At 48.3% G+C, this 12,303-nt stretch overlaps 1 protein-coding gene across 2 annotated transcripts in view; it reads right to left on the reverse strand.

Annotated features, from left to right (window-relative positions):
* Nucleotides 1–12,030, reverse strand: part of ECPAS (Ecm29 proteasome adaptor and scaffold) — a 318,939-nt gene extending 306,909 nt beyond the window's left edge. Inside the window, exon 1 of one of the 2 annotated variants that reach the window (XM_030193760.1) lies at nucleotides 11,998–12,030. In XM_030193760.1, coding sequence (XP_030049620.1) covers nucleotides 11,998–12,022 — 25 coding nt within the window. In that variant the 5' untranslated portion in view covers nucleotides 12,023–12,030. Of the gene's footprint in view, nucleotides 1–11,635; nucleotides 11,781–11,997 lie in introns of those variants that run through there. The other variant, XM_030193758.1, reaches the window with a different exon arrangement.
* Nucleotides 12,031–12,303: the final 273 nt, after the last annotated feature.

Below are 12,303 nucleotides of genomic sequence, written 5' to 3' on the forward strand. Positions count from 1 at the left end.
TCTAAGAAACCGTGCCACATCTGGGTGAGCAGCCAAAGACACGCCTTCCACCTTACCACGAAGGGAGGCCAACGCTGCCACCTGCACCCGCAGGGAATTATAGGCCAAGCCTTTTTGTACACCTTCCTGCAAAAAGTCCAGAATTGGCGAGACAGGAGCCCGCATTCGAACAATGGCTCTGGAAGCACACCAAGACTCAAACAGGCACCAAATCCTGGCATAAGCCACGGAAGTGGACCGCTTGCGGGCTTGCAGGAGAGTGGAAATAACTTTATTGGAATAACCTTTATCCCTCAATTGCGCCCTCTCAATAGCCATGCCGTAAGACCAAAGCGGCCGGCGTCCTCCATGGCTACCGGTCCCTGAGTCAACAGGTTCGGTACCAGAGGTAACGGTAGAGGAGCCTCCAGGAGCATCTGTCGGAGGTCTGCATACCAAGGTCTCCTTGGCCAATCCGGGGCGATGAGGACCACTTCTCCTGGGTGCAGCCGAATCTGCAAGAGCAGGCGCCCGAACAAGGGCCATGGGGGAAACACAAAGTAGACCCGGAGGCCAGGGTTGTGCCAAGGCATCCAACCCCGCCGAGCGAGGATCTCTCCGTCTGCTGAAGAAGCACGGGACTTTGGTATTGGCACTTGTCGCCATTAGACCCATCACGGGCTTGCCCCATTTGGCACAGATCTGCAGGAATACTTAGTCTGCCAGATTCCATTCTGCTGGATCGATCTGATGCCTGCTCAGATAATCGGCCTGCACATTGCTCTGACCTGCAATATGAGCTGCCGACAGACACTGAAGATGCAGCTCGGCCCAGTGGCAAATCAGTTCGGCCTGCGCGGCTAGTGCTCTGCACCTTGTTCTGCCTTGTCGATTTATATAGGCCATCGTTGTCATGTTGTCCGACATCACTCTGACAGCCAATCCTTCCAGGGTCACTTGAAAGGCCAGAAGCGCCTGAAACACCGCTTTCAACTCTAGGCGGTTGATGGACCACTCCGACTCCTCGGGTGTCCATAGACCCTGGGCATGCTTCCCCTTGCAGTGTGCGCCCCAGCCCTTCAAGCTGGCATCTGTTATCACTAGGCACCAAACGGGGAGCGTCAGCGGCATTCCTCGCCGCAGCATGCTGTCCGAGAGCCACCACTCCATGCTGAGACGGGCCGCAGGGAGCCAAGTAAGTCTGCATTGGTAATCCTGAGAAATAGGAGACCATCTCCGGAGTAGGGAATACTGTAGAGGTCTCAGGTGCGCTCTCGCCCAGGGTACCACTTCCATCGTGGCTGTCATCGATCCCAGCAGCTGGACAATGTCCCAAGCTCGCGGGCGGGGCATCCTCAGGAGCAGACGGACCTGATTCTGAAGCTTGCACCGCCTTAGCTCGGGTAGGAACACATAGCCCGAGACTGTGTCGAACCTGGCCCCCAAAAACTCTAGAGATTGTGAAGGGGACAGGTGACTTTTGGCCATATTGACGACCCAGCCTAGAGATTGCAGTACTGAGACCACTCTGGCTGTAGCTTGTAAGCTCTCTGATGCAGAGTCTGCTCTGAAGAGCCAGTCGTCTAGGTACGGGAGAACCCTGATACCTTCTCGCCTGAGAAAAGCAGCTACTACCACCATTACCTTCGAAAAGGTTCGGGGAGCTGTGGCGAGGCCAAAAGGCAAGGCCCCGAACTGGAAATGTTTTCCCAACACCGCAAACCTCAGAAACTTCTGGTGCGGGGGCCAAATCGGTATGTGCAAGTAAGCTTCTTTCAGGTCTAGAGACGTGAGAAACTCTCCTGGCTGAACCGCCGCAATGACGGAGCGCAGGGATTCCATGTGGAAATGCCGCACTCTCAGGGACTTGTTCACTTCTTTTAAGTCCAGAATAGGGCGAAAGGACCCACCTGTTCGCGGCACCACAAAGTAGATGGAGTATCGGCCGCAGCCCTGCTCGGCGGGAGGCACCGGGGTCACTGCCCCTAACTGAATCAGACCTTGTAAAGTCTCCTCCACCGCCGCCCGTTTGACGGCAGAACCGCATCAGGACTCCACAAACACGTCTCTTACTGGGGCGTTGAATTCTATTCTGTATCCATCTCTGATCAGGTCCAGAACCCACTGATCTGAGGAAATCTTGGCCCACTCCTCGACAAAGAGGGAAAGCCGTCCTCCGATGACAGGCATCGAGGAGAGGGCCGGCGCACCATCATTGAGAGGGTCGCCCCTGAACTCCTGGTCTTGAGCCACCGGCTGCGGAACGCTTGTCCGAGCGAAAGGAGTTCCTCTGCTGACCACGGGCACGTGAAGTGAACCCAGCAGAACGCCCTGGGCGGTACCTTCTAGCTTCACGGAAGCGAGGTCTGTACGAGGAGTGGACCGCCTGGCCCTTAGAGGAAGGCCTCTGCCTATCTTCGGGCAAGCGCTGGGGTTTTGGATCACCCAGGCCTTTCACAATTTTCTCTAACTCCTCACCAAATAGGAGAAGTCCTTGAAAAGGCAACTTCACCAACCTTTGCTTAGAGGCCATGTCCGCTGCCCAGTGTCGTAGCCACAGACGACGGCGAGCCGCCACTGCTACTGCCATTTGTTTAGCCGAAGATCTGACAAGGTCATAAAGGGCATCAGCCAGAAAGGACAAGGCCACCTCCATCCGCGGAGCCACATCCAAGAAGGGCTCCGCTCCATCTCCGGGCTGAGCCACTGCCTGTTGCAGCCAAGCTAGGCAGGCTCTCACAGCATAACAGCTGCATGCAGACGCCCGAACAGTGAGACCTGCAATTTCAAAGGACCGTTTCAACGCTGTTTCCAGCCTACGGTCTTGAACATCCTTCAGGGCAACACCTCCTTCAACAGGGAGGGTAGTTCTCTTTGTCACCGCAGTGACTAGGGCATCCACTGTAGGCATTTGAAAACGAGCCATATGTCCCTCACGCAGAGGGTATAACTGCCCCATAGCCCTGGAAACTCTCAAAGGTCCCTCGGGGTCAGCCCACTGAGCCGAAACAAGCTCTAGGATGGAGTCATGCAAAGGGAAGGCCCGAGCAGCTTTCTTGGTACTAGCCATCCTGGGATTACCCGAGGAGGCCATGCCACTGTCAGGATCTTCAATCGAGAGGCCTGCAGGGTATCTGAAATAAGCGCTGGCAGCTCATCACGGTGGAAAATCCTCACCGCGGAGGGTTCATCCAGATCCTGTGGTAAATCCGCACCTGACTCTGGTTCCTCAGACCAAGAACGTCTGCCAGAGTTCTCCGAATCCTCACACCCCGACCACGGGGGGGAAAAAGGTGCACCACAATCTGAAGGGGAATTAACCCTTCTGCGCTTATCTTTAGGCCAAGCATCCGGGAAAAAAGCCTCACTGGGCAGTCCCAGGCCAGAATCCATCAGGGGGGGCAATCAGAGGAGCCTCAGGCGACCCGTGAGGAAGGGCTCTTTTCATCATGTATGCTTTATGCAGCAAAAGCACAAAATCCGGGGAGAAAATCTCACCCTGGGCACCCAAATCCTGTCCGGTGCTAGCCACTCCTGAAATAACCTCATTTCGAGGTGCCCCACCCGGCTCAGGTCTCTCCGTGTCCACGGAGGCCGCGCCATGCGGTGTAAGCAAAATGGCGCCCGCTGCCAGCTCAGAGCGGGAAGAAACATCTCTCGCCATGCTCGGGCCGGCTCCTACGCCAATACAGCACGATTTACAGAGCCCTGCTGCTGATTTGCATTTGCCACAAGAGGAACAGCGCTTTACATTGTCCGCAGCCATCGCCGAAAAACGGCGGTAAAATCCAAAATGGCGGTTTCGCACCAAAATCGCCCCGATCGTGGGCCCACCCCGGAGGAGTTGGAAAACACTCTTACCTCAAAGGATCTAGTGTACAACTACGATCCTGCTGAAAATCAGGTCAAAAACCTTTGTTCCAGTGTCTCTGCGTTTAAAAACGCGACGCGACTTTTTTTTTTTTTTTTTAAGCTGTGAGGAAAGCAGAGGTATTGAAGACTCCGGAGGCTCAGATGAGTGGGAAAGGCAGGGAAAGGGCAAACCTATATGCCTGCATCCACTGTTGGTGGGTAAGGACAGGGAAAGCAAGGCAATATGTCCACATCCACAGAGGTATGGGTAAGGCAGGGAAAGGGCTAACCTATGTGCCTTTAAAGTGAAGCTGCTATAGCCTCCAACACCCCGGTTAACAACTGGCAAGCCAGGAACCATCTCCCGGCAGATTTTTCTGGAGCTCGAACAAGCTGCAGCCACCCTGCTAAGGGAGATAGAGAATACTGAAGAGGCAGTGGAGCTAGCTGGCCAAGAGGGCACTGTGAAAGTTTGAGTGCTCTCTATCTCCCCTGCTGGTTGATGGACATAACCCATACGTAATGGCTTCATCTGCTTGATGACAAGGAAGGGGCGGATTTTACGGATGTTGTAAAGAAAGAAACGACAGGTCTTGGCAATCTGCTGGATATGAGCAGAGAAGGAGAGAGAAGAGTCAAAGATGACCCCAAGGTTTCGAGCTGAGGAGACAGGGAGAATGAGAGAGCCATCAACAGACATAGAAAATGGGGGGAGCGGGAAGGTGGGTTTGGGGGGAAAAATGAGAAGCTCGATTTTGGTCATCTCTTCACTATCACTATTCCCTCATATGAAGGACAAAATGCCTTACTGATTTTATTCCCTAGAAATGCCATGCTATATTCTATTTCCTCTTTGAGCCTGGCTCCCTCTCTCTCTATATCTCACCAGCCATAGTACTAGCGCCCGCATTTACCTGCACAGAATGTTTAGATGGCTCTAGCATAGAAAAAGAGCACGACAGGCACTAGTGCAAGTAGCTTGCAAATGTAAATGAGGTCATTTTATATTCCACCCCAATGCTCAGAAAACAGCACCCGAAACAAAACTGCTTTACAGCTGCAGAAAATAACACCAAGTTGGAGCAGGCATTATGGTGCTGGAAGAGGATTTCTCACGATTCTCATGCTTCTCTCATGATTCTTTCTGCAAAATCTGCCAGTTGTGATTGCTTTTGGAAGCAGCAGGAAGCCCGTGCAAGTCCTTAAGCACTGGTAGTGAGAAACAGCCGACCCAAGGGAAAACACACACTGGCAACTAAATATAAGCATCCAAGCTAAAAAAAAAATTTAATTAATTAAATTCACTTATACTTAGGCCGCAGAAAACAGATGCCAATGTGTGCTTCACGTTCAGGTTTTACCAGGTGCCGAGCTTACCGTACAGTTCTTCAATCCTCCCGCCAAACTCCCTAATGCTCAACGCTATGAGTGTGCCTATATTTGCATCTCATTAGCACTGAGCCTTAGGGTATTTTTCTTCTGCACTATTCCAGCAGTATTTTTACAGCACTATTCACAACAGCACCAAAGTTGAGCATTGGGGCCTTAAATCTTTTTAATTGACATTTAAGGTTTATATAAGTGCTTTTCAGGTAGAATTTCTCACATGTTTTTCTTAGAACCCATATCTTTGTGATAGATTATTATTGGTTTCTAAGGGCCTTTTATCAAGACGCACGGCAATGTTGGTGAAGCCAAATCAAAGTGAATGGGCTTTGTCGGCATTAATAACTTTTGTATTGTGATCTTTCACTTCAGCAGGAGACATAAAAGCTAGTACTAATTCCACAGAACTGTAGATTCTTCATTTCTGCCTGTGTAGTGCTGCTGCTCTGAAGAGACAGTGCTGTATGTCAGCATTTTTTAAGCCAACGTTTAGTGGCTTCAAAACTGTTTTAAGCTATTTATGCCTTTCTAAAGGGCCCTTTGCCTACTGCATGGCAAAAACCACTGTCGTGAGACACGCTGAGGCGTACCGCGATAGTGTGCCCATCAGCACACGCTAATACCTTGCAGAAAAATATTTTTCAGCATGAGAGATGCAACTATCAATAGAAAGTAGGTGTGCCCTGCGCTAATCAGGTAGCGCTGGCACATTGCCACGGGGTTAGTGCAAGAGTCCTTAGCATCTTCAAAATAGGTGTCAGTAAGGGCTCCTGTGCTAATGGTCACGTGCTAATTGGGAAATTGGCACGTGGCCATTAAAGAAAAATATGGAAATGTGGCCATTTTATTGCTGTGCTAAAAGTGGCTGCAGCATGCGGGAAACCCACACCCTGATAGTAGCACCGACCACTTTTTAGCACGGCTTGGTAAAACGGCCCCTAAGTTAGAGTTCTTTTAAACTCTCTGTTTAAGCTGTTTTGGATAGAATTTTGCTATCAGAGGAACATTTGTTCTAGTTTCCCTTTAGGTATGTGTTGATTTTGGTGCCACTTTTGCATGTCTATAAAAATATGCCTGAGAACCTTAAATGATTCACTGACTATATCCACGCACTGATGCTTGCATTTCACACTAGCTTGCTCTGTTGCAAGTATAATCAATTTACACACTGTCTATACACCTTATTGATGTGGCTTGTTCCTTTGCATGCCACAAAGTTGTGGTTTTAGTCATGATACATTTTATGACCGCACTATTACATTATTTGTAATTTATGTTTTATTGGAATTATTTTTTATATGATTTAATATTCAATTGTATGTTTTTAATAAATGTATATGTATAGACTACAGCTTTACCCCCAACGCAGTCTTTTTGGGTGAAATGTAGCCATACCAGATACTAAATGTAAAAGAAAAGACAGGAGTCCCCAAATACCCAAATGTGGTTCCAAGGGGTCTGGAGGGGTTATATAAAGAGAATGAAACAGGCAGAGACAATTCAGCAGATACTTCATCTGAAAGACTTTTGAAGCCCTTAAAATTAATGCGGGAAACAAATAAATGCCCTTGGGTGATTAAAATACAATTAAAAGGGGGGGGGGGGGGGGGGGAACTGTTTAGAAAAACAAAACAGCAACAACAACTTAGGTACCAGCCAAAAAAAAAGTCTTTTTCCTACTGTCCATTTTTTCAAAAATCTTAGGGGTCCTTTTACTAAGGTGTGCTAACAGATTAGTGCACGCTAAATACCATGCAGCCCTTAGGAATATAATCATTAGCACACCTTGAAAGGACCCCTTATTTTTTTTCCTTTCAAAAAAATAATTCTTAGGTATTGTTGGTTTATTTTTAATACATAAATCTTTACTGAAATCTTTTAACAAAGTCTACGTAAACCAATTTGTATCACAGCTATCTTTCTTTTCTTCCAACTTCAATACAACTTGCTTCAGTAGGCATTTTAACTTTACAACAGAAATCTAAAACCTCCTTGTCCTTCCTCTGATGTCCTGCACCACACAAGGCCATACTGCGGCATGCTAAATGCGAAGAAGCCCATTCAGTTCCCATGGGAATCTTTGCATTCAGCACACACTAATACGCTAGCGCCCGTTTGTAAAAGGAGCCCTAAATGTGTATTGGAATACAAACTAACATCTCTTAATTTTGAACCAACGGAATATGGTTTTTACCATTTCAGACCACAGTTACGGAATCTCTACTGCTGCCAACTTCTCTTTGCTCTCTATATTTTTTTTGTTACATTTGTACCCTGCGCTGTCCCACTCTTGGCAGGCTCAATACGGCTTACATGGGGCAATGGAGGGTTAAGTGACTTGCCCTGAGTCACAAGGAGCTGCCTGTGCCTGAAGTGGGAATCGAACTCAGTTCCTCAGTTCCCCAGTTCCCGAGGACCAAAGTCCACCACTCTAACCACTAGGCCACTAGATAAAATCACAAGAATAGTGCCATTTCACGTGTACTTCCACAGATTATAGGGGTAAGCACTCCTGAGGATGAGGTTGTGGAAGGATTTGATCAACACACATACTTAAACATTTTCAAACATCTGCATTAACATTTCACTCAGAAACATATCCACACAAATGAGATCCTCCTGGGATCATTTTCAGTGAAAATACATATGCAAAGTCCACAAAGTGAAAATTACAATAAACTATCCAAGCAACAAAGATAGTTATAAAGCTACCTGTTGTGCCAGTAAAAGGTTCCTGAATCTGAAGGCAAAGTAAGAAACTAGGAAGAAGGGAAGCAGTGCCAAACAGAGAAAGGAAGCAAAGTATTACTCAGCATTTTCTGGGACACACCGGACTTCCAGAAAACCACATGCTTCCTTCACTTTACCTTGTTTGATATCAGCTGTCTGCCTATGTAGATATTTCTGGCACCATATATCACACAAATGCAGACTGCTTTTATCTGTCTCTTCCTTCCTGACCACAGCTAGAGTAAGCCTGGTGAGTCTACACTATTTTGTTTAATGAGATTAGATCTGAAATTTCCTGCCCTGATTTGCACATAGAAAAAAACCACTATCCGGGCAGAGTGCAACTTCACCCAGCAAAGTGCCTGGAAAAGACATGCACCTTAAGAGTGCTGAACACCAGTTGCCCAGTGGCAGAAATTATTACATGGTCAGGTAGTCAACTCATACACAATACAGGACAGATGCTACTGCAGAAGGCAGCAAGGTTCTCAAGGACCTGCCTGCAGAATCTGTGGTGAAACATGTCCGTTGACTGTAAAACAAATACAGCCTGGACAGCAAGAACACAGGGATTCCCAGACAGGAGATAAAGAGAAGAACTAGCAAGAATGTCCACGACCCACCAGATCAAGTTGAGACGTGGTGATGGTTGGGATCTCCTGGCCCTGAGATCAGAAAGAGATGAAGCAACATGGTCAAGGATTCCTGGGCCCCACTGATACAGGCAGAAATAATTATAGCAGGGAGGAGAAACAACAGTCAGTTTTCCCTAACACTAACAAATGAGGAAGGAGGAGGAAGAGTGGTGCATCATAGTACTAGTGAAGAAGATGAGCCTCACTTCCCCAGCCTGCAAAGTACCAAAAAGCCTCCTAGAGACAAAATAAATGACTGCTGATAAAGATCTGTATGATTGTTCAGTCTGCCCACAAGACGGCCAGTGTGCTCTATGAAGGTTACACTCCTCTACACCCTAAGTGTGAAGGTCATTTAAGTTTTGCTTTGATTTCATCCTCTTTCTACATAGGGTCCTTTAGTAGAACACATGACAAAGGGGTGCACAGGGAGAAGGCAGCAGACCTTCAAAGTTACCCAGTTTCAGGAGAGACATTTTAAACCAGTCCTGGATTTCTAGCAACCCTAACATGAAGTCTTATGGGACCAGCAGCACCGATTTCATTGGGTAGAGTCAGGGACTACAAATACCACACTGCTTTAGTTTCCATCCCGAATTGGGTAACTTAGCAGCTCTGAAGCAGGGTAGAGAGACAGAAAAAAAAAAAAAAAGCAAAGTTAAGGACAACAGAGCATGTACAGAAAAGCAAGCCTGGCAAAAGTCCCCAGACCTTGCAGCGCTGCCAAGGAAAAGCAATTTTTGAGAGGGAAATTTTTCAGCAAGTATATTTCACCCCTGCCACCCCCCACTCCCCAAGTAATTTGCGAAAAATACACACCAAGCATGCTCCTACAGCAAATCATACCAACCCACCCCATGCAACTCATATACACATACGTAGAACTATGAGCACCGCTCTGGAATTTCACACACACAACCCAGGAGGGAGGAGTCTAATACTACTACTTATTTTCTATACCTCTACTAAATATATGCAGCACTTCACATATTATTTGCAGTGGACATTGAGCCCAGTTCCCCAGGTTCTCAGCTCACTGCACTAACCTTAGGTTACTCTACTCCTCCACTCCAAACAGCTACAGTGGGATGGGAACTAATGTCCTCTGGTTCTCTCCAGCCTGTTCTACCCATTCGGCTATTCTTCCACTAGTGGTTAGTGTAATGAGTTGAGAACCTGGGCTTGATTCCCACTGCAGCTCCTTGCGACAGATTATGATAGTGGTTCCCAAAACCTGGTCCTGGAGGCACCCCAATCAGTCATATTTTCAGGATATCTACAATGAATATTCACAAAAGAGATCTGCATGCAGTGGAGGCAGTGCATGTGAACCTCTCTCATGAATATTCATTGTGGATATCCTAAAAACCTGACTGGCTGGGGTGTCTCCAGGCCCAGGTTTGGGACCCAATTCATTATAAACTCACTAGGGATACAGAAAGTACCTACCTATAATAAAATATACTACCTTTCTATGGTACAACCAAAGTGGTTTACATCAAATCCATGACCCTTTACCCTTTCTAGATGAGAGATAAGCAACTCCAGTCCACATCCACAATTAATATACTAATTCTTCATTCATATTCTTTGTGGTATCCTGAAAATTTTACCTGCCTAGATCAGCTGACACTACCAGTCCCATCCAGCAATTCACATACATACTCCCTAGAGCAGTGGTTCTTAACCCAGTCCTCAGGACACACCTAGCCAGTCTAGTCTTAATAAACACATCTTTACTGAAATCTTTATCAAACTCTTCATAAAGGGAAGGGGGATGGGATTAGATACACTGCATTTCTGTGGCCCATGGGCTGGAGGAAGGAGAGACACGAGTTCTCAACCCTGTCCTCAGGCCACATCCAGCTAGTCAGGTTTGCAGGATGCCCACAATGAATGTGCCTGAATGTAAACATATGCACTAACATTATTTCCCTTACCCCCTCAGTTCATCCAATGCCCCAAAATTCAATTCTGTTATGCCCACCCAAACTCCACACTTGTATGAACCTCCCCCCCCTTTCAGCATTTACCTCCTCTCCCACCACATAAAATATTCACATTGCTCTCCAGTGTATCCCTTCCCTCTACCCCATTCTGCCCTCCCAGAAAACAAATGCAGCCCATCCCTCAGTAACACCTATTGACAAAGGGGAACGAGAGGTGCGATTGAAATTGAGAGTCATAATTGCTCTTCTTTTTCAAGCCTTTCCCCTCCCATTTTGTGCACTGCACATGCAACCTGTTCACAATGAGAGACAGGACAAACAATAAGGGAAAGGGGGTCAGCTTATACAAGGATAGCAGAAAATTGTTTAATTGCTTGCGTTTCTTCCCAGGCGCTTCCCCTCCTGTTTTCTTCAGTGCTGAAAAGAGGGGTGAAGTGTTAAACTAACAGCTGTTTTCTGCACTAGATCCCTTCTGAGTGATCGGTTAGCTTTAGCTTCCCCAGAGCAAATCTAGAAGATTGAGAAGCTCTAGCATTTATAAGAAAAGTCCACAGAAGTAAAGACTGAGGAGAGGTGAAGGATGTGGAATTTAGATGCATCACGGTGGACGAGAAAGGGTGGGGGGGAGAAAGAGAGCCAGGCTTGCAAAACAATTCCACGTCAGAACGAAGGAAGAAACGAATCCAGTTTTACTTTTATCCCATTTGCACACCCGGGCTGGACCTCGATTTTTAAAGAAAAACAACCCACCCTCGGTTGTGGGTGTAGTGCAAATGGGATAAATCCAGGCCTGCCCCTGTTTGGCCCTCACGTTGGAATTACTGGCAGCCGGGGGGAATCAGATTTTCCAGCTCATTCTCACACACCCCATCCCACCGGCGACATTCTCATACTGGTGGGTTCATGTCACGGAACACCCTTCCCCTCTCCCCACATGTAATACTGGAAGCAAGGACGGTGACTGCGTCCTAAAACCTCTTTACTAGCGCCTCTCTAACTGAACAAACAGCGACTATCGCCACTTCCGGCACTTTAACCCCCCCAAACTGTGAGCCACACGCCGATACCTCCGAACTTGGCCAGGGCCCCACCACCACCACTTACTGAGCTCGTCCTGGGCCGAGGCGGCCGCCGCTGCAGCCATGGCCCTCGGGTCGCCTTCTTTGTCGCTGATGGGCTCTAGGCCTCAGCAGGGCCAGAGAGAGGAAGGAAGGCAGGCAGCGTGCCCAAAGCCGGCCTCCGACGCCCTCTTTACTTTCGCTTTATATTTAGAAAGCGCTGAGCCATCGCCCCCACCCGCCTCCTCCTCCTCCCCGCACCCTACCCCTGCGCTCCCTCCCTCCTCAGAGCCGGGAAGGGAGGGGTGGAGAGAGAGAGGCAGCAGCAGGCCCGAGGAAAGCGTCGGGCCGTTGAGCCTGGGTTTTGTGTCCCCCCCACCCCACCGTAGGAAGAGAGTGACGGCTGACCTGAGTCCATGTTCAGGGTTTCCATGTTTTCCCTCTGAGCAGTACCAAGGGGTTGGGGGGGAGCGGTGGCCGCCTCACCGTGTGGTGTGGCGCTGAGGAGGAGGAGGCAGGGCCGCCGCCGCCTCTAAAGAACCACCACCACCCTGAACCGAGCAAGGGGGTGCTAGAAACCCGAAAATACACGCACCAAAATACATTGGTTCCCCATAAAGAGGGATCGGGGGTGGCCAGCAGCTTCGGTAACTTCACCCGACCCCAGGCCCAGAGGAACAGTTTTTGTTTTGTTTTGTTGAATAATGCTTATTA

Source organism: Microcaecilia unicolor, chromosome 2 (genome assembly GCF_901765095.1).
Source record: "Microcaecilia unicolor chromosome 2, aMicUni1.1, whole genome shotgun sequence".
Taxonomy (NCBI): domain Eukaryota; kingdom Metazoa; phylum Chordata; class Amphibia; order Gymnophiona; family Siphonopidae; genus Microcaecilia; species Microcaecilia unicolor.